The following is a 23,321-nucleotide window of genomic DNA, read 5'->3' on the forward strand; positions in this document are numbered from 1 at the left end:
TAAGCTTTCCTATCGGCTTCTTGATTTCCATTGAACATTTCCTACACACTTGCAAAAATCATCTTGAAGAATGGGTAGTGCTGAGCGATTTAATGCTATTGTTTTGACATTAAATGCATAATGTTTGTTGAATGCTGTAACAACACAGGATAAACAATTAATTATAGTCCCGTGATGGTAGTAACTGCCCATTACCGCTCATCACTTAAGTCATTTATTCACTTTAATCAACTATTTCAGTCTATATTATATTTGTTTTATTTGATGACTGTTTATTTCCAAGTTATCTCTATAGAGCTGTTGTCTGACAAAATCCCTATTTTGTAGTTCTTCAAAGTAAATAAGGCTTACATGCATGACTGCTGAACCTCCAGCTATCAATCACTTAGATCATGTATTGTTTCATGTAGAGAGACATCGTGAAGCAACAGCTGCTTTCTATCACCTCGCAATGTGCGTTCTTCTCCCTTCAATAGCAGGCGTAAAATAAACACAGACCGGACAAATAGATGCGCAATAGATTATGGTCATTCTAGTTAATTACCACGGTTAATGCGAGAATGTAGAATATTGACCTGTTGGAAACTACAACTCCCTACTACATTGCATAGTTCAAGTTGGATCTGATTTATCTCTAGAGAAACGGTGCGATGTGCACATTGAGCTCACAGAAGGAAAAAATGAACTAAATGAACTTCTAATAATTGAACCGATACCTGTCAAAATGGCTCAGCACTAAATCAGTTGTGAGTGCTTTTAACATGTGAGATCTCCTCCCTCCCACAGAGTCTGCCCAGGTGGAGAAGCAGCCAGCGTCGGTGTCTTCACAGTCGTCCTCCTCAGGCTCGGTCCTGAACCCCACGTCGGGTACCCCCTGTTCCTCCTCAGCCCCCAACACGGTGCCGGTGTCCCCGGTCCTGCAGTCCCACGCCCATACCCCCCTTCTCCAGGACCCCTCCCTGCTCAGACAGCTCCTCCCAGCACTTCAGACCGCCTTGCAGCTCAACAACGCCAGCGTCGACATGGCCAAGATCAACGAGGGTGAGAGAGGGAGAGACGCATGTGCACGGAGTCTTATCTGTGAGGGCTACTATGGTGAATGTTTTCGCGGACAGCAAGGGAAGCTAGGTTATAGAGGGAGTAGGTGAGAGACACAGAGAATATTGCTGAATATTTAGGAGCAGCAAGTGATACTTGAAGGTTTTGTTTTTGCTCATGATGGTGGAGACAGTGGTCTTTCAACCTTGTGCCCATGTTTCTCTAGCTGCCCTTTGTCTGAGTACTGAAACTCACAGATAATAGGCAGATATGTGGACCTGACTAGCAGGTTACTAAGGCTTTATAAAAAATATGTCATGCAAAGGGAATCACAGAATCCAGACATTAAAATGGAATTCAACAATATATTTTTTAAATTATTTAACTTAGTAGGGAATCAGCTAAATATCTAGAAAGTTAATTAATTTGCCCAAGTTTATCAGAAGACATGAATAGAATGCATCAGTGATTCGTATTTCCTGCAACTTTCTGCAGAAGCAACAAGAATTTCCCGTGTGTCCGGTGTGCGCGCTTCTACCATTTTGTGTCGCTTTTAGCGTTGATTCTAATGAAGTCTAACTAAGTCTTACTAAGTCTTCTAGTAGATAGAAAGGCTTTCTCCAAAATGTTATGTTAACTACCAGGTAGCCTATGCTTCCAGCGCCCCACCCCCTCAATTTCTCACCATCAGACTGAGTTTGTACTTCAGTTGCTCTCTACTCGGACGAGAATTCACGAATTGGCATTCTTCTAAAAGACAGTGCTCTGACTGATGTGCAGTTACTTTTTTCAGTGCAGCCTAATTGTCTCCAGTAAAATACAAGATTAACTTCAAGTAAAACTTTAGGAAATGTAGCTGGTTATACATTCTATGATAAACATTAGAAATACACTACATGACCAAAAGTATGTAGACACCTGCTCGTCAAACATCTCATTCCAAAATCATGGGCATTAATATGGAGTTGGTCCCCCCTTTACTGCTAGAACAGCCTTGATTATTCTGGAAAGGCTTGCAACTAGATGTTGGAATATTGCTGCTTCCATTCAGCATCAAGCATTAGTGAGGTTGGACACTGATGTTGGGTGATTAGGACTGACTCGCAGTTGGCTTTACAATTCATCCCAAAGGTGTTTGATGGGGTTGAGGTCAGGGCCCTATGCAGGCCAATCAAGTTCTTCCACATCGATCTCGACAAACCATTTCTGTATGGACCTCACTTTGTGCATGGGGGCATTGTCATGCTGAAACAGGAAAGGCCCAAACTGTTGCCACAAAGTTGGAAGCACAGAATCGTCTAGAATGTCATTGTATGCTGTAGCGGTAACATTTCCCTTCACTGGAACTAAGGGGCCCAGCCCGAACCATGAAAAACAGCCCCAGACCATTATTCTTCCTCCACCAAACAGTTGGTTCTATGCATTGGGATAGGTAGTATTCTCCTGGCATCCACCAAACCCAGATTCGTCCGTTGGACTGCCAGATGGTGAAGCATGATTCATCACTCCAGAGAACGTGTTTCCACTGCTCCAGAGTCCAATGACGGCGAGCTTTACACCACTCCAGCCAACACTTGGCATTGCACATTGTGATCTTAGGCTTGTGTGCGGCTGCTCGGCCATGGAAACCCATTTCATGAAGCTCCTGTCGAACAGTTCTTGTGCTGACGTTGCTTCCAGAGGTAGTTTGGAAGTCAGTAGAATTTTTTGATCTGCGTTTTGAAAATGCAGATATCTGAACTCCGACACTTGGCTGACCTGGCAGAATGATATCATGATTATTTGCATCAGTCCAGTAGGTATTTGTTTAGCAAACTCCATCGCATGTGTGCTACAAAAACACTGCTTCTCTCCTACCCTTGTCCTTCCACCTCTTTTCTCTCTTTGTTTGTCCCCTCTTTCTCTCCGCTCTCTTTCTCCGTCTGCCTGTTCTGTCTTTCATCTCTTTTGGTGTTCTGGTATTGCTTAGGGCTGGGAATGGCTAGGGACCTCACAATATTTTGGTGCCGACAAGATATGTATTGTGATTCTAACAATACTATATGTATTTTTATTCAATACTATGATTTTATTGCTGTTGGATATTCCGAACATATTTCTCACCATATTGGCTGCAGAGACGGGAGGAGAGCCATGAGAAAACGTTTTGATCAGTCATGGAAATGCAAGTGCTGAAAACAATTTGGCTCCCTATTTAAAAAGGTGAAGAACAAGCAATGAAGGAAAAATGGTTTTGGTCCAGGTACAGCCAACTAGCGCAAGAATTATACAATATATCGTCAAATTATATCTCTTTGTAACTAGCTTTTTTTTTTAATTTTTTTTTTTTTTTTAACAAATATGTCCGATCGCTAGTATTGCTACTACCAGGTCTCTCGGTTGGAGGCTGTGGCCCTGGCTCTGCCTGGCTCTGGCTCTGCCTGGCTCTGGCCCTGGCTCTGGCTCTGCCTGGCTTGTGAGGGGAAGGCCTACTTAAGTGCTCCAAATGTGCTCATCGGGGCCAACGTCACACAGCCGTAGCCCAATCCTGCTTCCGTATGCATCGATGAGTGGCCATGCAGAAAATAACATGTCTGTTTGGAGCGAGCGTTCTCAGTCTGTCTGACTGCTTTATGGTCCCTGAGTCAAAAGCAGAATGCAGTATCTTAGCGGAGCAGACTACACTATACTGGCTCATCTTTCCACATTTCTGGGTTTTCACATTGGGAATTAGCCAGGTTACCAGGCACTGTTATGTCAATTGACCAAATTATTATTATTATTTTATTTTATTTAATCTCAGCCTAGCCTGGAAGGTCCCATACTAAGCATTTTAAAATCTAACACGAGAACTGAATGAATATTCACTCAAATGTATTAGCATGACCTGGGATACAATATTAGTAGCGCAGACTGAAGGGTTATGTAAATGCTTGTGTTTCCTGTTTCTGCATTCTGGGGTTTTGCACTTGGGAAGTAGCCTGGTTACTAGGTGGCGTCGTCATCTCAATTGACAGACAGCGGTAGGTAGATCTATCTGTTGCATATCTGTCTCAAATTCTGAATCGAACAGGATCTGAATAAATATACATCAGACTGTATTGGAATAAGTGGTAAAGCTACTCGACCAATAAATGTTATGCTGCTGTAGTACCTTTGTGTAGCCACCGCTTCTTTTTTTTCTCTAAACATCTTTGTGCCTACTACTAGCCACGTCCAAGAATGGACGCTTTTCTTCCTCCCTGTACTTGAGTAGGCCAAAAGGACAAGGTGGACCAACACAAATGTCGTCTGTGTCTATTGAATCACCTGCTGGGTGTCATCGAATGGTGGCGATTTCAAAATGTGGAATTATCTGAAACTTGGGCCCTGGTCAAAAGTAGTGCCCTACGAAAGATGTAGGGTGCCGATTGGGACGCACAGAGAGACTGCATCTCCAGAAGTGGGTCAGACGGTCTCTTTTCCTGCTGATGCTCTGCTCTCTTCCAGAGATTCCCTGCTTTCCCTTACTCAGCTCGGTCGGCACACCTAAACCTACAGAGAAATGACTGCTAAGGGGTCTTCCAGGAATCCGTTAAATCCAACATGATGTAGGCTTCCCATTAGTAAGCATCCATCAGTTGACCTGGAATCCAGACTGAACACTGCTCTGTGATAGAGGTTGACACGGGAACAGGACTCTCTAGGGTCCAGGATTCTGGCGTGAATGGGAGTGAAAGACTACCTCAGACACCAACCTACGTCAGTCAGCTAAATGATGATGCCGTCAACAGCGGAATTACAATGCGTTTCAGCCAAGAACCCATCACTAACCTTACGGACAAGGAAAGAGCAATGTTTTAGCTACATTTTGTTTATGGAGTTGTCTTTGACAAGGAAGGAACTGAGTACAGGGCTTGTAAAAAACTAAAAAACTGCTGAACTTTAGTCAAATAGCTTACCAACCGGAGAGTGGGACAAGCGGCCTGAAGCAGCATAGCTGCTCTACTCCATACAGCTTAAACACATAATTGGACTTAATGGTAAACTAAACCCGTGCCATCTGAAGTGAAGAGTGAAATAAATATAGATTGACTTAGCCAGTAGCCTACTGCCGATCAGTTTTAAAAATATATATGTTGTAAATGTTCATATGTTCTCAGCTGTAGGCTACAGATTTCTGGGTGCTGTGGTCTCGGCTCTCGTCCTCCAGCCTTAATCTGTCTACATTTAGGTCATTTAGAATACGCTGTTATCCAGAGCGACTTAAGGCTAACAGTCAGTGCATTCAACTAAAGTAGGTAAGACGACCACATCAGTCACATGTGCATTACTGAAATGATTTCAGATGCTTCCTAAACAAACACAATAGCCTACATATTTCTGCTCGCAAAAATGAGTGGGACTGATTTTTATCGGGAAGGGACAAGAAAGTTCCGGGGTTATAGAACTGTTGTGAGATCAGTACAGGGGGGAAAGATGACAAGATGGGACAGGAATGAATTTTCACTCCCGTGTCATCCTCTACTCTGTTACTGTTTCACCGTTCTGATGCAGTTTTGTCATGAGAATGTTCAATCCCAATGATTATAACTAACAATCAATAGCTTTGACCAATTCCCGAGGTTTGTAAGGTATAATAATAATTAGGCAAAGTCGCAGCTTATGCAAAAGGTTAGTACAGTTTATTCACGAGAATGTTCTAACGTCAAAAATGCATACCCCGTCTTTACTAACAGTTTCTCACCTCCACAGGTGGAGACAGAATGTCCTGTAAGGAACACAGTAGTCCAGCTTGTCTGTCGATAGCTCCTCTTATCATTTGTTTCCCACTTGCACCCTGCTTACATACTAAAAAGGAGAACGGCTGTTCATTGCAGGTCCTGGAGGGCCGAGACACTTCTGGTTTTCATCATCCTCTCCAAATAAGGGACCAATTCATACCTGGGACACCAGGTGAGTGCGGTTAATTACCAGGTAGAAACAAAAACGAGAAGTGTTTCTGCCCTCCAGGACCGGAATTGAACATCCCTGAACTAGAGAGGAGCCACTGTCACCAAATGCATTTGCGCCGTTGTTTACAATTTGGTTGGTGGGCTAGCTCACTCTTTGGTGGTGTCCGCTGCACATTTTACAGTGTGTGGCTTTAAAGTGGGTCTGATCAGTATTGATCTAAAACAGGGATTATATTAGGGATTAGGGGGTGTGACGGCTCACCAAAACCACAGTTTGGTACATATTGCTGTTGTGCCAAGAGTCGGTTTTCGGTACAGCAGGAAAGTTATTTGCCGTTCACGATGTTGAGCATTTACAATGTTCCTGGCATTGTCTGTTGTGACCGGATTGTTTTGTTGGGCCTCTGCGGTTTTCACTCTGGTGCTGCGTTTGTAACCATGTGGGAGGTGGGAATTTACCCGTTGGATTCATTGATGGGACTTACACTCATTGAGAAAGGCAGATTTGGATAATTGTCAAGGAGCTGTGTCAGCCATGCTACAAGTACAGCTATCATGCTTGTAAACAAATTATAGTTTATAGATGTTTTGTTGCATTTAACTGCCAAAAAGACGGTTTATAGAGGCAGTTTCCTTAGTAGGTCACCATGTGGGAGAGGTGGGTGTGTGCTAGTTTGGCACTAGTCATTTATCAGTTTCATGGCCGTTCAAGTGGATTTTTCCCAGTCGTACTTGGTAAATATCCACTTCCCACTTAGTTACGAACGCACCATGATACTGCCTATTTCAGTGCCAGATGCGCGTCTAGCACGGTACATCTCCCACTCCGGGATAATATGAATCGCTGTCACTTAAGTAACACAAGGTGCTATGGAAAATGAATTGAAAACTTTGGCTGTGGTTTGTTTATATGGAGCGGGTACTAACTGTTTGCTGAACAGGGTGTACGATTGAAGTTCGTAACGTGGCTCGAGCACGTTCACGATGTGCTGAAACCACTAATGAAACCCCCATCTTCTCAACCACAGAGTATGCGCATATCCACGGCTATAAACCAAAGACTGTAAAAAAAAATATATGAACACAGCCCACATATCGCTCCTGTTATTTCTTTGGCCCAGTCAGAATCCACTGCCAAGAGCTGCTTGAATGGGGAGACGACTGTTTTCTTTCTTTGTGTTTCTGTCTTGTTCCGGTATACGGCGGGTGGGAGTGTGTGAATGTGTCAACATATTTGAGGTGTTGGCAGCTGCATAGGCTATTCTCGTTGAGTGTGGCGACATGCTGTTAACGTTTTATCCACTACTCTGTCCAACGCTGTTGGAAGCTAACATTTTCCCAAACTGGAGATTTTAAACAATGATGAGGAATCCTCCTAGTTTATTGAACTCGCCATCGAACAGAACTTTTTCCCGTTTGCGCCTCACAAAAGGACGGTTTGAAATGCGTTAATTATATATTACGATTTATTCAGTGAGGACCGAACCAAGTTCCCTGCACCAAACTGTTCGGTAGGAATACATGTACCGGTACACCCCTAATTAGGGATCATCTGTTGTGCTTTTAGATGTTCTTTCCTCACTATTTTCTCTCTCCCTAGTCCTCAAAGCTGCGGTCACTCAAGCGTCGTTACAGTCGTTGCTTCATAAGATCCTCACGGCCGGCCCGTCGGCCTTCAACATCACCACTCTTCTCTCCCAAGCAGCCCAGCTCTCCAACCAAGGTAGGACTTCTTCAGCCACGCTGTTTTGTTTTGCTGCCGCGGTTGTTTTTGTTACATCCAAAATTGGCAACTTTCCTCCAACTTGCCACTGTTGACTTTAGTATTAAAAAGTCTGTCTAAACCAGAATTGGAATGGTGGTCAAATGTGTAAGCATATCCATGCCCTCTCCCTAGCATCTCGTGTCAGTGGTTGATTTTTGTATGATTTTGCGTCAGTCTTCTTTTTGCACTGTTACACTCTGCAAAGAAGACACTGTTTTCATCTACAATTCTGTCATAGTTAGTCCCTAACATTACTTTGAGTTGCTTTTGCCACCTGCTTACAAAATGCAGCTTTGTCGTGTAAATGGTTTTTACTAAATCATTCTCCAACCTCTCTGTTAACACCAGCAGCCCAGCAGTCGAACCAGTCCCCCATGTCCTTGACATCAGACGCCTCCTCTCCCCGCTCCTACGTGTCTCCCAGGATCAGCACGCCTCAGACCAACGCTGGTCACCACAAAGCCCTGCTCAGCACGCCGCCTGTCACCTCACAAACCAAGGTACTGTCTACTCTACCCCCCCAGCCTAAGGTAGGGCCTCTTTACCCCACTGTTCCCCTGAGTGGCATGGTAGTGATTTTGTTGACTGCATAACCCAGCTGGTCTGGGACGAGGAGTATTTACTCTTGGTGTTTCACAGTATCATGACCAGCTGTTCTAAGACCTACCTTGGTTGTTCAGCATTTATTACTGCTGTAGGGGTGTGTTTCTCTTTCAGATTTGTGTTTTTGTCAGTGTAATAAGCGTGTCATTGTTGAGGAACGTGTGCTGTGACAGCACTTGAGCAAGCAGCTCTTGTTTTCCGTTGTGTCTGTGTCTGGCAGTGTGTGTCTGCATCTTAGTCTTTAATAATGAATGTTTATCTCACTAGAGCTATTCTTATCTGGCCTCGGCTGTCTGGCTGTTGCTGGCTGGCGGTGTGTCGCTCTCTGGCTGGCGGTGTGTCGCTCTCTGGCTGGCTGGCGGTGTGTCGCTGGCTGGCGGTGTGTCGCTGGCAGGCTGTTGCTGGCGGTGTGTCGCTTGCTGGCTGGCGGTGTGTCGCTGGCAGGCTGGCTGGCGGTGTGTCGCTCGCTGGCTGGCGGTCTGTGTCGGTCGTTGGTGTCTGTCTCTGTGGTCCAGGGGAACGTCCGTGGTTCTGGTGTTTCCTCTAACTCTCCTCTTTAATAATGAATGTTTATCTCACTAGAGCTATTCTTATCTGGCCTCGGCTGTCTGGCTGTTGCTGGCTGGCGGTGTGTAGCTCGCTCGCTGGCTGGCGGTGTGTCGCTCGCTCGCTGGCTGGCGGTGTGTAGCTCGCTCGCTGGCTGGCGGTGTGTCGCTCGCTCGCTGGCTGGCGGTGTGTCGCTCGCTCGCTGGCTGGCGGTGTGTCGCTCGCTCGCTGGCTGGCGGTGTGTCGCTCGCTCGCTGGCTGGCGTATGTGTCGCTGGCTGGCGGTGTGTCGCTCGCTCGCTGGCTGGCGGTGTGTCGCTCGCTCGCTGGCTGGCGGTGTGTCGCTCGCTCGCTGGCTGGCGGTGTGTGGCTGGCTGGCGGTGTGTCGCTGGCTGGCTGTTGCTGGCTGGCGGTGTGTCGCTGGCTGGCTGTTGCTGGCTGGCGGTGTGTCACTGGCTGGCTGGCTGGCGGTGTCGTTGGCGGTCTGTGTCAGTCGTTGGTGTGTGGTCCAGGTGAACGTCCGTGGTTCTGGTGTTTCCTCTAACTCTCCTCTTTAATAATGAATGTTTATCTCACTAGCGCTATTCTTATCTGGCCTCTGCTGTCTGGCTGTTGCTGGCTGGCGGTGTGTAGCTCGCTCGCTGGCTGGCTGGCGGTGTGTCGCTCGCTCGCTGGCTGGCTGGCGGTGTGTCGCTGGCTGGCGGTGTGTCGCTGGCTGGCGGTGTGTCGCTGGCTGGCGGTGTGTCGCTGGCTCGCTGGCTGGCGGTGTGTCGCTGGCTCGCTGGCTGGCGGTGTGTCGCTGGCTGGCGGTGTGTCGCTGGCTCGCTGGCTGGCGGTGTGTCGCTGGCTCGCTGGCTGGCGGTGTGTCGCTGGCTGGCGGTGTGTCGCTGGCTGGCGGTGTGTCGCTGGCTGGCTCGCTGGCTGGCGGTGTGTCGCTGGCTGGCTCGCTGGCTGGCGGTGTGTCGCTGGCTGGCTCGCTGGCTGGCGGTGTGTCGCTGGCTGGCTCGCTGGCTGGCGGTGTGTCGCTGGCTGGCGGTGTGTCGCTGGCAGTCGTTGGTGTGTGGTCCAGGTGAACGTCCGTGGTTCTGGTGTTTCCTCTAACTCTTTAATAATGAATGTTTATCTCACTAGCGCTATTCTTATCTGTCCTCTGCTGTCTGGCTGTTGCTGGCTGGCGGTGTGTAGCTCGCTCGCTGGCTGGCTGGCGGTGTGTCGCTGGCTGGCTGGCGGTGTGTCGCTGGCTCGCTGGCTGGCGGTGTGTCGCTGGCTGGCGGTGTGTCGCTGGCTCGCTGGCTGGCGGTGTGTCGCTCGCTGGCTGGCGGTGTGTCGCTGGCTGGCGGTGTGTCGCTGGCTGGCGGTGTGTCGCTGGCTGGCGGTGTGTCGCTGGCTGGCGGTGTGTCGCTGGCTGGCGGTGTGTGTCGCTCGCTCGCTGGCTGGCTGGGTGTGTCGCTGGCTGGCTGGCGGTGTGTCGCTGGCTGGCTGGCGGTGTGTCGCTGGCTGGCTGGCGGTGTGTCGCTGGCTGGCTGGCGGTGTGTCGCTGGCTGGCTGGCGGTGTGTCGCTGGCTGGCTGGCGGTGTGTCGCTGGCTCGCTGGCTGGCGGTGTGTCGCTGGCTGGCTGTGTGTCGCTGGCTCGCTGGCTGGCTGTGTGTCGCTGGCTGGCGGTGTGTCGCTGGCTCGCTGGCTGGCGGTGTGTCGCTGGCTCGCTGGCTGGCGGTGTGTCGCTGGCTCGCTGGCTGGCGGTGTGTCGCTGGCTCGCTGGCTGGCGGTGTGTCGCTGGCTCGCTGGCTGGCGGTGTGTCGCTGGCTCGCTGGCTGGCGGTGTGTCGCTGGCTCGCTGGCTGGCGGTGTGTCGCTGGCTGGCGGTGTGTCGCTGGCTGGCGGTGTGTGGCTGGCTGGCGGTGTGTCGCTCGCTCGCTGGCTGGCGGTGTGTCGCTCGCTCGCTGGCTGGCGGTGTGTGTGTCGCTCGCTCGCTGGCTGGCGGTGTGTGTGTCGCTCGCTCGCTGGCTGGCGGTGTGTGTGTCGCTCGCTCGCTGGCTGGCGGTGTGTGTGTCGCTCGCTCGCTGGCTGGCGCTGGTGTGTGTCGCTCGCTGGCTGGCGGTGTGCTCGCTGGCTGGCTGGCGGTGTGTGTGTCGCTCGCTGGCGCTCGCTGGCTGGCGGTGTGTGTGTCGCTCGCTCGCTGGCTGGCGGTGTGTGTGTCGCTCGCTCGCTGGCTGGCGGTGTGTGTGTCGCTCGCTCGCTGGCTGGCGGTGTGTGTGTCGCTCGCTCGCTGGCTGGCGGTGTGTGTGTCGCTCGCTCGCTGGCTGGCGGTGTGTCGCTCGCTCGCTGGCTGGCGGTGTGTGTGTCGCTCGCTCGCTGGCTGGCGGTGTGTGTGTCGCTCGCTCGCTGGCTGGCGGTGTCGTTGGCGGTCTGTGTCGGTCGTTGGTGTCTGTCTCTGTGTGGTCCAGGTGAACGTCCGTGGTTCTGGTGTTTCCTCTCTAACTCTCCTCCCCTCTGTCTCTGTGTGGTCCAGGTGAGCAACACGCCAGTTGTGAAGCAGCAGGGATCAGCCCCCCAGCCCTCCCCCCAGCAGCCCCTCCCCAGCGACAAACTTCACGGACACGACATCGCCGCCTCCCCAAGGACCCTCCAGCGCCAAGGGTTAGCCCACATTTACATTTTAGTCACTAGCGCTTTGTGACATTGTGTTGAATATGTTTGTTTTTTAAATGTTTTCAGTGTGAAAAAGCTATAAAAAATGCAATCGTAATTTAGCAGATGCTCTAATCTTGAGCGATTTACAATTGGTGTTTTCAACTAAAGGAGGTAAAACAACAATTTATCATTGCTACAAAGAGTCTTCAAGAAGCTCTTGTGTTCATCTCAGACTGATGTGAAGAGAAAGCAGAGAACCTCAAGGGGTGACGTACAATGCCACGATCATGCCTTGTAAAACACTGTTTACACATTATTTCAATATGTAGTGTTGAGGTGCCACCTGCTGGTGGGTTAATGGGCAACAAGTCTTTGATAAATCATTGCGAACACCCTATTGCAGGGTGCCCAAACTGGTGGACCACGGGCCATATATTTGCCCCCAAAATTAATTCTGAATATTTTTGTTCATTAAAAAAATATATATATAATATATTGGACCTGAGATGCAATGTCCCAAGAAGGAAGTGACCCTACCTAAATAATGCAAAAGTAAAATTGTATCTTCATTCATGAGGAGAGCGAATGCAGGAAACAGTCCTCTAATAAAGCAGGCAGTGGACCATTTTTTTTTTAGGTGCTGAAATGTAAAGCTACAACCGCAGCGCAATCAATAGGTGAACAGCACCTGCTGCAGAAAATATAGATAACTTGTTACGCAAGTGGTGCCAAGCAACAGATGGAGGAAAAACTACCCCAGTCGAGTAATTCACTTCCACAATAATCTTCATTTTAATTTGACTTTACAAACAACAAGAGGGCTTAATTGGAGTGTTTTTTCCTCCGAGCCAAGGCCCATATAAAATAACTTGGCCTACCTCAGCCAGTTATGTGGCTGAACAGCATCTTTCACAAGAAAAGAAAAATGGCCTAATAGAAGTGGGATTTTTATATTCTTTATTAGGCATACTTACAATTGCAACTGGCAAACAAGGTAGCATCCTACATAAAACAATCATTTAAGAAAGAAAGGTGGTTTTGTAATGTCTGAATGTCTGTATCGGGAGATTCGGGATAACCTGCTCCTGTAACCACAAACAGAAAATAGTGTCAGCATGAGACCTGAAATAGCCATGGATAAGCACATAATGAATAATGTTAGTAGCCTATATCATTATTTATTAAATACTAAGTTAGTTACTTAATGGGAGAAGTTGCATTTCCCCCGGACACGATCTTGTGGATGTCTGTTGAGAGGGATGTGATTTTGATGTGCAGGCAGTCCTTGATTGACTTATGTGAAAGCCAGTTCCTGTTGTGAGTCTTGATTGTGTTCATAGAAGTTCTACACCTGCATTGCTTGCTGTTTGGGGGTTTTAGGCTGGGTTTCTGTACAGTACTTTGTGAAATCAGCTGATATAACAAGGGCTTTATAGATGCATTTGATTGATAAATTTGATAGAGGAAAAGGAGGACTCGCAGATGTAAGTCGAACCAAACATTGTCTTTATTGTGCTATGTTTCTCTGAGCATGCCAGGACTCGGCACTCCTGAGCGCATCCCTGATTTGTCTCGATGTTTGGAATTCAATCAGCTCAGTTTGAATTGCGGCCTCATTCAGCGGGGCTATCGTTTCCTTGCCCCCTAGCACCTCTGTCTGTCATTTCTTCAGTGTGCTGAGGCGCAGTAGCCTTCCAGAGAACAAGTCCAAATTGAAAACTCAAGCTTTCTGGTAAAGGCCTCAAGTTTTTCCACTATGTCCTCAACTGTTTTCCCTCTTCCTTGTAAATGCAGATTTAAGTGACAGAATATGTCAGCCAAACCAGCTACATTAAGAGGAATTCTTCAATTTCCAGAATACGAAGATGGTCAGTTGCTGTCATCATTTAGCTTTTTTGGACAAAATCCACAACCTGGTCATGCAGCTCACAGAATTGCTCTTGATCTTTTCCTTTAATCAGCCAGCGCACGTTGTTGTGAAGCAGGAGATCATCGTGGGTGGCCTTCTCTGATTCTGTCACAAGCTTGCGGAAAAGACAGTGTTGTGTGCTTGATGTCCCCCTGACAAAGTTGATTATTTATCATGGCTTTGTCCATCACATCTTTTAGCTCAGCGTTTAGTCTGACACACAGCACACTCTGATGGGTGAGACAATGCAAGCCATTCATTTGTGGGGCGATTTCCTTCAACCTGCTGAACAGGCCCATGTGTCTGCCCACCATAGCAGGAGCCCCGTCGGAGACCACAAAGTTTTCTAATGACAGGCCATGCTGCGTAAACAATGCTTCCAGCTTTGTGAATAGGATGTCCCCAGTGGTGTGCCTGTCGAGGGGAATCGGTGCCAGTAGCTCTTCTTTAAAGTCATTTCCATGAAAATAACAGCCAAATACACGACTGTACTACATCGGTTTTGTCAGTACTCTCATCAATAGCCAGGGGAAAATGCTCAGCCTTACTGGGCCCCTCCAGAACAATCCTATGCACATCATCCACCAGAGCATGGACACTGTGTCTGGCTGTTGACGCAGACAGGGGCACCTGTTTGACAGACGCAATTATGCAATCTACAGACTTGTCTGTAGCCAATTCCTCAAACTGTCACCATGCACATTTTAAATAGCTCTGTGCCTGTGAAGGGCATTTTGTGTTTGGTTAGAACCCAGGACATCTAGGAAGGCTCTTGTGACCTTCTGTTCTTTTTGTCAGGCCACAAAGGAGGATTCTGCTGCCGTTTTTGTAGCTTGTAGTTAATGCTTCAATTTTTCTGCATCGGGCCTCTGTCTGGGGCGGGAAGGCCACTTTGAAAGAACCATGCTTAGATTCATAATACTGTCTGAGATTGACTTCTTTGCAAACCGCGACCTTTTCATTGTAAGTAAGACACACTGGCTTCGTTTTGGAGAAAGATGGTAAGATGAATGCATATCTCTGTCCATTCTTCCCTGAAACTTAGATTTTCATTATCCACCTTTCTTTTGATACTTTTTGAGATCGACATGTTCTCTTGCTATAAAGCTAATTGTTCTGAACGACATTAACAAAAGTAGTGTGGACTACAGTTGGCTACGCAGACCTGTTTTTCCCCACCAATCAATGCACAGAGAAATAAACATAAAATAATAATTGAGTAGAGATATTGGTGATTTTATGAGCTTAAAACTTACGGCTTGAACGGGATCGATATGACAACAGCCAGTGAAAGTGCAGGGCGCCAAATTCAAAACAGAAATCTCAAAATTAAAATTCCTCAAACATACAAGTATTTTACACCATTTTAAAGATACACTTGTTGTTAATCCCACCACAGTGTCCGGTTTCAAAAAGGCTTTAATCTGAAAGCACACCAAACAATTGTTAGGTCTGCACCTAGTCACAGAAAAACACAGCCATTTTTCCAGCCAAAGAGAGGAGTCACAAAAAGCAGTAATACAGAAGATTAATCACTAACCTTTGATCTTCATCAGATGACACTCATAGGACTTCATGTTACACAATACATGTATGTTTTGTTCAATAAGGTTCATATTTATATACAAAAATCTGAGTTTACATTGGCGCGTTATGCTTAGTAGTTCCAAAACATCCGGTGATTTTGCAGAGAGCCACCTCAATTTACAGAAATACTCATAATAAACATTGATAAAAGATACAACTATTATGCATGGAATTATAGATACAGCGTTTGCATTAAGGAGAAGTGTATCAGATTTCAAAAAAGCACACCATGCCATAATCTGAGTACAGTGCTCAGACAACAAATCAAACCATACAGATATCCGCCATGTTGTGGAGTCAACAAAGTCAGAAATAGCATTATAAATATTCACTTACCTTTGATCTTCATCAGAATGCTGGGTGAAGACCATTTATGTCCAAATACCTCCTTTTTGTTTGCGTGTTTAGCCCAGTAATCCAAATGCTCAATGCGCGATCGCTTAGTTCAGACGAAAAGTCAGTTATATTACAGTTCGTAGAAACATGTCAAACGATGTATAGAATCAATCTTTAGAATTTTTTTAATCATAATCTTCAACAATGTTCCAACTGGAGAATTCCTTCAGAAATGCAATGGAACTCGAGCTAACTCTCACGTGAACGCACGTGGTCAGTTCATGCCTCTCTGGCAGACCTCTGACTCAATCCCCTCTCATTCCCCCCTCCTTTACAGTAGAAGCATCAAACAAGGTTCTAAAGACTGTTGAAGTGGAAGCCTTAGGAAGTGCAATTTGACCCCATAGACATGGTATATTTGATAGGCAATGAGTTGAAAAACTACAAACCTCAGATTTCCCACTTCCTGGTTGGATTTTTTTCTCAGGTGGTTTTTGCCTGCCATGTGAGTTCTGTTATACTCTGGGCACCTTATTCATCCAAGCTACTCAATTCTGCCCCCAGCCATAACAAGTTAATCAGATCGAAATTATGTTATGATCACTGAATTTAGTATGTACTAATCAGATGTGTTAAACATTTAGTTCAATGTGTAGTGTAGGCCTATTTATTGTGCTAATATTATATGCTAATTATGTTCTGGCCCGCCGACTATTAACTCGGGGGGGGTTGGCTCGAAGTCAAACCTAGTTGTCGAACCCTGCCCTATTGGATTGTACCATCGTTTAATTCTTTAGAATCTAAGATGTTGGTGGGTGCTAAGATGACAAACAGAATTGTTTTAAGGTGGTCTATTTGATTTTGAATTTTTGGTCCCCTTTAGGTGTAACATTTAATTTTTTTTACACATACTGTATTTAATCCATTTTTTGGGTAGGCACAAAGCTACCTTCACACTTCCATTGTTTTTTTAAACCAGTGCAGGTTACCTTCATACGAGCCCCGTGGCACTTGTTGGGGTCGTAGAGCAAAACGGAGAGCACCATCATGTTTGTGTGAATCTCCCCTGTCCAGAGAGTTTATAGACCACACCGTTCAGACGCTACAGACGTTTTTCGCAGGAAGGCTATTTCCTGGGACGTCTCATGGTCTGACAGACACCGCTCTAGCTCTGCCACCTTTCACTGCATATATCTCTAGCTTAAACTGACTGATTTCTATGGGGATTTTAGGCGCATCAATCGATTCTATGGGGCTAACCAGCAGAAATCGCACAATCAAGTTCAATGTGTCTGATGTAATTTAACTGTTAAGGGGATTTAACCATATTACGATTCACAAGCCATTTGCGTCGATACTACTTTTTGCAATACTGCATCACAATATATATTTTTTTTTCCCCGACCGTTTATGGTAGTCATACACTGGAATTCACGGGTGTTTATATTATAGGCTTGGGCAGTATACTGTATATACCGGGGTATTTGGAAATGGCCACGGAATGGTTTTTCCATACATTGAAACCATTTTAGCTATTTAACTAAATACCTGCAGTCAACTTGGGCAATGCGTTAGAAGGTAAAGCAGATAGCGTTTTTATTTCCCCTGTCACATTCTTTTCCATTATGGAGTTACTTAGTTCCCCAGAACAGTTGAGCCAGTCACGTGTTTGTTTGTACATGGCACAACCAGAGAAAGCGGGAGCAGGTGTTCCAGCTGTGTATTGACAGGGGTCACGTTTAATATTGAAAGTCCAGTGTTTTTTGCTTCAATAGAGTGATCAGGGACGCGCAACTATAGTTTTCCTTCACAGGAAATACATTAGTGCAACACATTTGACATAAAATAGCTGCAATTTCATCAGATGACAACAGAAGTGGAACGGTATACGGCTGGCAGCCACACAAGTAAATTAGCAAGGTCTTTTTGTTGTTGTTGGGAAAAAAACATGCCTGGCCATCATATTTCTAATGTTTAGGCCTATCATAGAAAGAATGTAGCCAGCTACACTTCCTAATGTTTTACTTAAAGTTAATCTTGCATTTTACCAGAGGAAAGTAGGCTGGCTATACTGGGAAAGTACTGGAGAAAGTGCAACTGAAGCACAAATTACTCTGCCGAGCAGAAATTACAGTAAGAATCGTTTCAGATCTGTGTTTACAAAACGCAGCAAGATATGATTTTTTTTTTCCTGTGTGTAAAACACAGAATTATGCGTTAACACGACACCTAGTTTAACTTGTTATCCAAGTGGCTGAAATAATATGACAGGGCATCATATTATGTTAGCTTCCTGACATGTTTGAGAAGCCAAAGCCCTTTGGATGAGTTATTTGTTCAGCTGCCAATGCTATCTTGGTTTCCTTGCGTTTTTTTTCTCCCCTCAGTTCTCGGCCAGTCTGCTCCTCCCCCCTCTTCTCCAATTAGAGCAGTCAGATCTGTTTCCCTAGCGACTCCACACAGACACAGCATGTAGACATGCTGCTGGAGAGCCAGTACTGCTTGCAGCACAACTTCGTTCATTTGCACAACGTGTCATTTACATTTAGTTGTAAATGTCCAAACATACCAAAAATGATATTCAGTCGCTCGTACCTATATTCACTACATGACCAAAGGAATGTGGACACCTGGTTGTCGAACATCTCATTCCAAAATCATGGGCATTAATATGGAGTTGGTCCCACCTTTGCTGCCATTACAGCCTATACTCTTCTGGGAAGGTTTGCACTAGATGTTGGGGACTTGCTTCCATTCAGCCACGAGCATTAATGAGGTCGGGCGGTTAGGCCTGGCTCTGTCTGCATTCCAGTTCATCCCAAAGGTGTTCGATGGGGTTGAGGTCAGGGCTCTGTGCAGGCTAGTCAAGTTATTTCGCACCGACCTCGACAAACCATTTCTGTATGGACCTGGCTTTGTGCACGGGGGCATGTCATTGTATGCTGTAGCCTTAAGATTTTCCTTCACTGGAACTAAAGGGCCTAGCCCAAACCATGAAAAACAGCCCCAGACTATTATTCCTCCTCCAGCTAACTTTACAGTTGGCTCTATGCATTCGGGCTGGGAATGTTCTCCTGGCATCTGCCAAACCCAGATTAATCCGTCGCACTGCCAGGTGAAGTGTGATTCATCACTCCATAGAACGCTTTTCCACTGCTCCAGAGTCCAATGGCGGCGAGCATTAGACCTCTCTAGCCGACGCGTGGCAATATTGTGCATGGTGATCTTAGGCTTGTGTGCGGCTGTTCGGCCATGGAACCTGTTTCATGAAGCTCCCAACGAGCAGTTATTGTGCTAACGTTGCTTCCAGAGGCAGTTTGGAACTCGGTTCTGAGTGTTGCAACCGAGGACAGACTATTTTTGCACGCTTCAGCACTCGGCAGTCCCATTCTGTGAGCTTGGGTGGCCTACCACTTCGCGGCTGAGCCGTTGTTGCTCCTAGACATTTTCACTTCACAATAACAGCACATACAGTTGTGCCCGGGCAGCTCTAGCAGGGCAGAAATTTGACCAAATAACTTGTGGGAAAGGTGGCATCCTATGACAGTGCCACGTTGAAATTCACTCAGTAAGGCTTTTCTGCTGCCAATGTTTCTCTATGAAGATTGCATGGCTGTGTGCTCGATTTTATACACCTGTCAGCAATAGGTGTGGCTGAAATGGATGAATCCACAAATTGTAATGGTTGTTACTTTTGTGTATATATAGTGTATCGTACGTTAACTTTGAGCTGGATTGCCTGTTTTTGCAATTTTAGTGTTTTTCCTTCTCTGTTCGTTACCATATTTAGCTAGCAGTATCTGCGAATTTGCTGTTACTTGTGCTAATTGTTTTAACCCTCTGGTAATAGATGCCCAATGGGCTTTTTTGTTGTTTCCTTTATTGGTACCAACTTGTGTATTAAACCGGTAAAATAATGGAAAGGGGGATACCTAGTCAATTGAATGCTTTCAACTGAAATGTATCCTCCGCATTTAACCCAACCCCTCTAAATCAGAGAGGTGCGGGGGGCTGCCTTAATCAACACCCACGTCTTTGATGCCCTAGGAACAGTGGGTTAACTGCCTTGCTCAGGGGCAGATCAACATATTTTTACCTTGTCAGCTCGGGGATTCGATCCAGCAACCTTTCGGTTACTGTCCCAACGCCGCCCCACTACCTTTGTACTTGTTGATCTTATTCTGTGGTGTTCCATCTTGTCCGATTTGATCAGTTTGACCCTCTCCTACAGTCTCCTCTGTTACAACAACAAAGTTGGCGATCGTGTTATTACAACAGAATATAATTAACCCATAATATGCAGAATTGGACTGAACCCTCTCCTCTCGTTGCTCCTGTCATCCCACAGCAGTCAGAGGAGTCCGTCCCCAGGTCCCAACCACGCCCCCCCCAGCAGTAGCAGCAGCAGTGCCCCCACCACCACCTCCACACCCTCCAGCTCCTCCACCCGGCCAGCCTCCTGCTCCTTCACCCCAACCCTAGCGTCACACTTCAACGAGAATCTCATCAAGCATGTCCAGGGCTGGCCCGCCGACCACGCAGAGAAACAGGTAGGTTACGCATCCCAGGAATTGTATGTATTAGTTTGTTTTTTATTTGAACAGGTTGTCCAACTTGATAAAATACCTGTTTTTCAAGGGAGATCAGTAAAGAGCTATATATAGATTTGATTTGGATACCTGATTCATGTCATTATTCTGGCGTGAAACTACATTCATTATGCGTTGGTCAGAGTCCTGGCTGTTGGTATTTGATTATGTCTTGTCATAACTTTACTGCTCTCTGCTTCGGCTATCCCAGGCGTCCAGGCTACGTGAGGAGGCCCACACCATGGGAAGCATCAACATGTCTGAAAATTGCACCGAGCTCAAAAATCTGAGATCCTTAGTTCGAGTCAGTGAAATTCAAGCGACATTGCGCGAGCAGAGGTAAGAATCCAGACCCTAATTTCCATGGTAACATCACAATATGTTAAATTATTACAAATATTTTATGTCAACTAATACATGTTTATTTTTTACTCTTTCCTCTAGGATATTATTTTTGAGACAACAAATTAAAGAACTTGAAAAGTTGAAGAATCAGAATTCCTTCATGGTCTGAGGACTTGACTTGAAGAGAGGAGGGAGAGACCCATTGCACATGGTTGGAAGAGAGCTCTTGGTTGGGAGAACCATTATGTGTTCTTGTTCTGTGCCCAGTCTTAACACTTTTGAGCTGCAGTTGGATTGGCTTTGGACCACTGGACTGGGCTTTGAGAGGGCTTGGTTAGGTAGAGGGAGTCTGAGTGGTTGATGGTTGTTTTGGAGGAGAAGAGCGGAGAGAAGGGTTAGACATGGCTTGCATCCCAAATGGCACCCTTTTCAATTTATACTGCGCTACTTTTGAACGGGGCCAACAGGACGCAATCATGGTTGGTTTTTGCGCCCTGGAGATGTAGATTTCTTGTAGATGTTATCCATGTTGTAAATATGTTTTGTAGATGACTGAAGCCTTGGAAAGCCATGTTTATCAAAGCTTTTGACATCCAAACGAGTCAACGTTATGCCCGAGGAATCAACAGCTTCAGTTCATAGCCTTCATGTTAAATGCATCAGCCGAGTTATGTCCCAAATGGCACCCTATTCCTTATATAGTGCACACTATTCCCTATATAGTACACTACTTTTGACCGGAACCCTATGGGCCATGGTCGAAAGTAGTGCACTATATAGGGAATAGGGTGCCATTTGGGAGAGAGGCACTCAGTCTGCAGACTTAAAGCTTTTTTGTTAATAGATCAGTGAACCATTGCCTTGAGCATGTCTGTGACCTATGACCTGCATGGAACTGGAAGTTAGCGTTATAATAACTGAAACATTTAAAAAATACAGTAACGCAAACAAAACAAACTCACGTTTTAATTTTCTAGTTTTCTCTGCTCTTGCATAATAATAATAATGCTCTATGGATGAAACCCAGTCATATTTGACGAATGTATTACCTTCTGGTGGAAGTATTAAGGTTACACAAACACACACGATGTCTCAAATGGCACCCTTTTCCCTTTATATGCCAGTACTTTTGACAAACGTAGTGCACTATATAGGGAATAGGGTGATGTTTGGGAGACAGGTACCCATCTCCACCATCCTCCTAAAAAGGTTAATCATGCCTGGTTGCAATGGTTCAGAGATCTGTTTGTTCACAGCTCACAGTAGCCAAACCAGTGCCTGATGGTGTGATGGGGGGGGGGAATTATGAAAGAGCACAGCAATGTTGTGATGTTTTTTACATCTAGGTTAATTCCCGAGTCTAGTCCCTCCCTAAACCCTGCCCCTGGCCACACCCATTACCTGCCGAAGCCCAACCCCCCTGGTCTAGCTCTTCTGAGGAGCCGCCGAGCAGTTGTCTTTCTAAAACCCTCCTGTTGGTTTTTTCTTTCTCAAACTTTCCAGCTAAGTTATTTTTGTATTTTTTGGGGGTAGAACTGTACTTTTATTAAATGTGAGGTGGCACCATCTCGGTTCAACTAAGAGTTCATTCCTATGTACATTTGATAATTTAATAATGGAGTTTAAGAAGAGGTTTTAACAAGTTTAAAAAGTTGCAGTGATTACTAGTATGTCAGAATGTTATAAATTATTGCTAAACATTTTCCTTTGCACCCTGTTGTGAATGAGAGCTATTAAAGAAGTGGTTTGGGGGGCACTACCGAGGCAAGGTGTGGGGTGTGTCTGAAATGGCACTGGATTCCATTTTGTACTGCACTACCTTTGACCAGGGCCCATAAGCAAGACTAAAATGGAGAAGACAGCGATGTCATCATTTTCAAGATTTTTCGGCAGGTCCACTGGGAGCCAAATGGAGCGCCCGGTGAACTTACCTGAATGACGCAATTGGAGCGCTTGGCATGTTCTTTGTTATGTCATTGTCTCAGTCTTCTCTTTTAGTCTTCCTGCCCATAGGGACTGGTCAAAATGTAGTGTACTATATAGGGAATAGGGTACCATTAGGGACGTAGGCATGGAGATTATGATCGCTGCCCCACACACCATGGTCAGAGGTCGGGCAGGGCAATTAAAGCCAGGTCACACGGTCAAATGTGAAATGTATGTATTGTAATAAACATGCTAAACTCAAGCGAGCACTGGTTATTTTATTGGAGTTTTCTGTTAGGTTTTACATTGTATTACTATTATAACGCTAGTAGTGCCTTGTTGAAAGTCTTAAGTCACACAGCCTCTGACATGGAAATAAATGTACCAAGTTTGTTTTCGGTTTGATCAGTAACAAAGATATTCAATAAGCATGTCATGCATCAATCTACATAGGGTTGTTTTGGCACTCCAACCCAGAATTGCATCTTTGTATATGTTGTGTTTGTTCCCCTGTTCACTCTGAGTCAGAGCGGGAACAGTGTTTCTATCCCAAATAGCACCCTATTCCCTATGTAGTGCACTACTTTTGACCGGGGTCCATCGGACTCTTGTCAAAAGTAGTGCACTATATAGGGTATATGGTGCCATTTGGGAACCATATGTGTCCTCAGCTGTGACATGTTTTTCTCCACTGTTCTATTATTCTAGTGAGTCTGTGATTTGAGCTGCACCAACACATTCAGTAAATATGACCACATTGCTTTGTATATTGTTTTCCTCTGAGTATATTGAATAAAATAAATAAAATATGCCTCTATAGGACCAAGATGTCTCTGTTTTGCACTTTGAATTCAGTTTTGGTTAAAGTGCTTTGTGCTGACCTTGCCTGAGTGTCAGTCTGTGCTACCATGTTTACTCATTGTCATGTCAGACATGTTTGTATACTAAATAAGTGAATGCCACACAACTAGAGATTATTTGAACCCTTGCAACAAAGACCCATATGAGCATTTTTAGATTCTAACGTATTTTGTTTCTTAACACATATAGCGGTTCTTGTCATTGTGGCTGTTCGAATAGTCCTTTTATGTTGATGTGAATATGTGGACTGCTGCCATTAGGAAGCTGGCATTGC

At 45.9% G+C, this 23,321-nt stretch overlaps 1 protein-coding gene across 2 annotated transcripts in view; it reads left to right on the forward strand.

Moving 5' to 3' along the window:
- Positions 1-23,012, forward strand: part of LOC115105101 (WW domain-containing adapter protein with coiled-coil-like) — a 48,271-nt gene extending 25,259 nt beyond the window's left edge. The window contains exons 7-13 of one of the 2 annotated variants that reach the window (XM_029626705.2): positions 787-1,041; positions 7,552-7,674; positions 8,065-8,216; positions 11,373-11,500; positions 19,675-19,876; positions 20,127-20,254; positions 20,360-23,012. In XM_029626705.2, coding sequence (XP_029482565.1) covers positions 787-1,041; positions 7,552-7,674; positions 8,065-8,216; positions 11,373-11,500; positions 19,675-19,876; positions 20,127-20,254; positions 20,360-20,429 — 1,058 coding nt within the window. In that variant the 3' untranslated portion in view covers positions 20,430-23,012. The remainder of the gene's footprint in view (positions 1-786; positions 1,042-7,551; positions 7,675-8,064; positions 8,217-11,372; positions 11,501-19,674; positions 19,877-20,126; positions 20,255-20,359) is intronic. The other variant, XM_029626706.2, reaches the window with a different exon arrangement.
- Positions 23,013-23,321: the final 309 nt, after the last annotated feature.

This window comes from Oncorhynchus nerka, linkage group LG22 (assembly GCF_034236695.1).
Source record: "Oncorhynchus nerka isolate Pitt River linkage group LG22, Oner_Uvic_2.0, whole genome shotgun sequence".
Lineage (NCBI taxonomy): Eukaryota > Metazoa > Chordata > Actinopteri > Salmoniformes > Salmonidae > Oncorhynchus > Oncorhynchus nerka.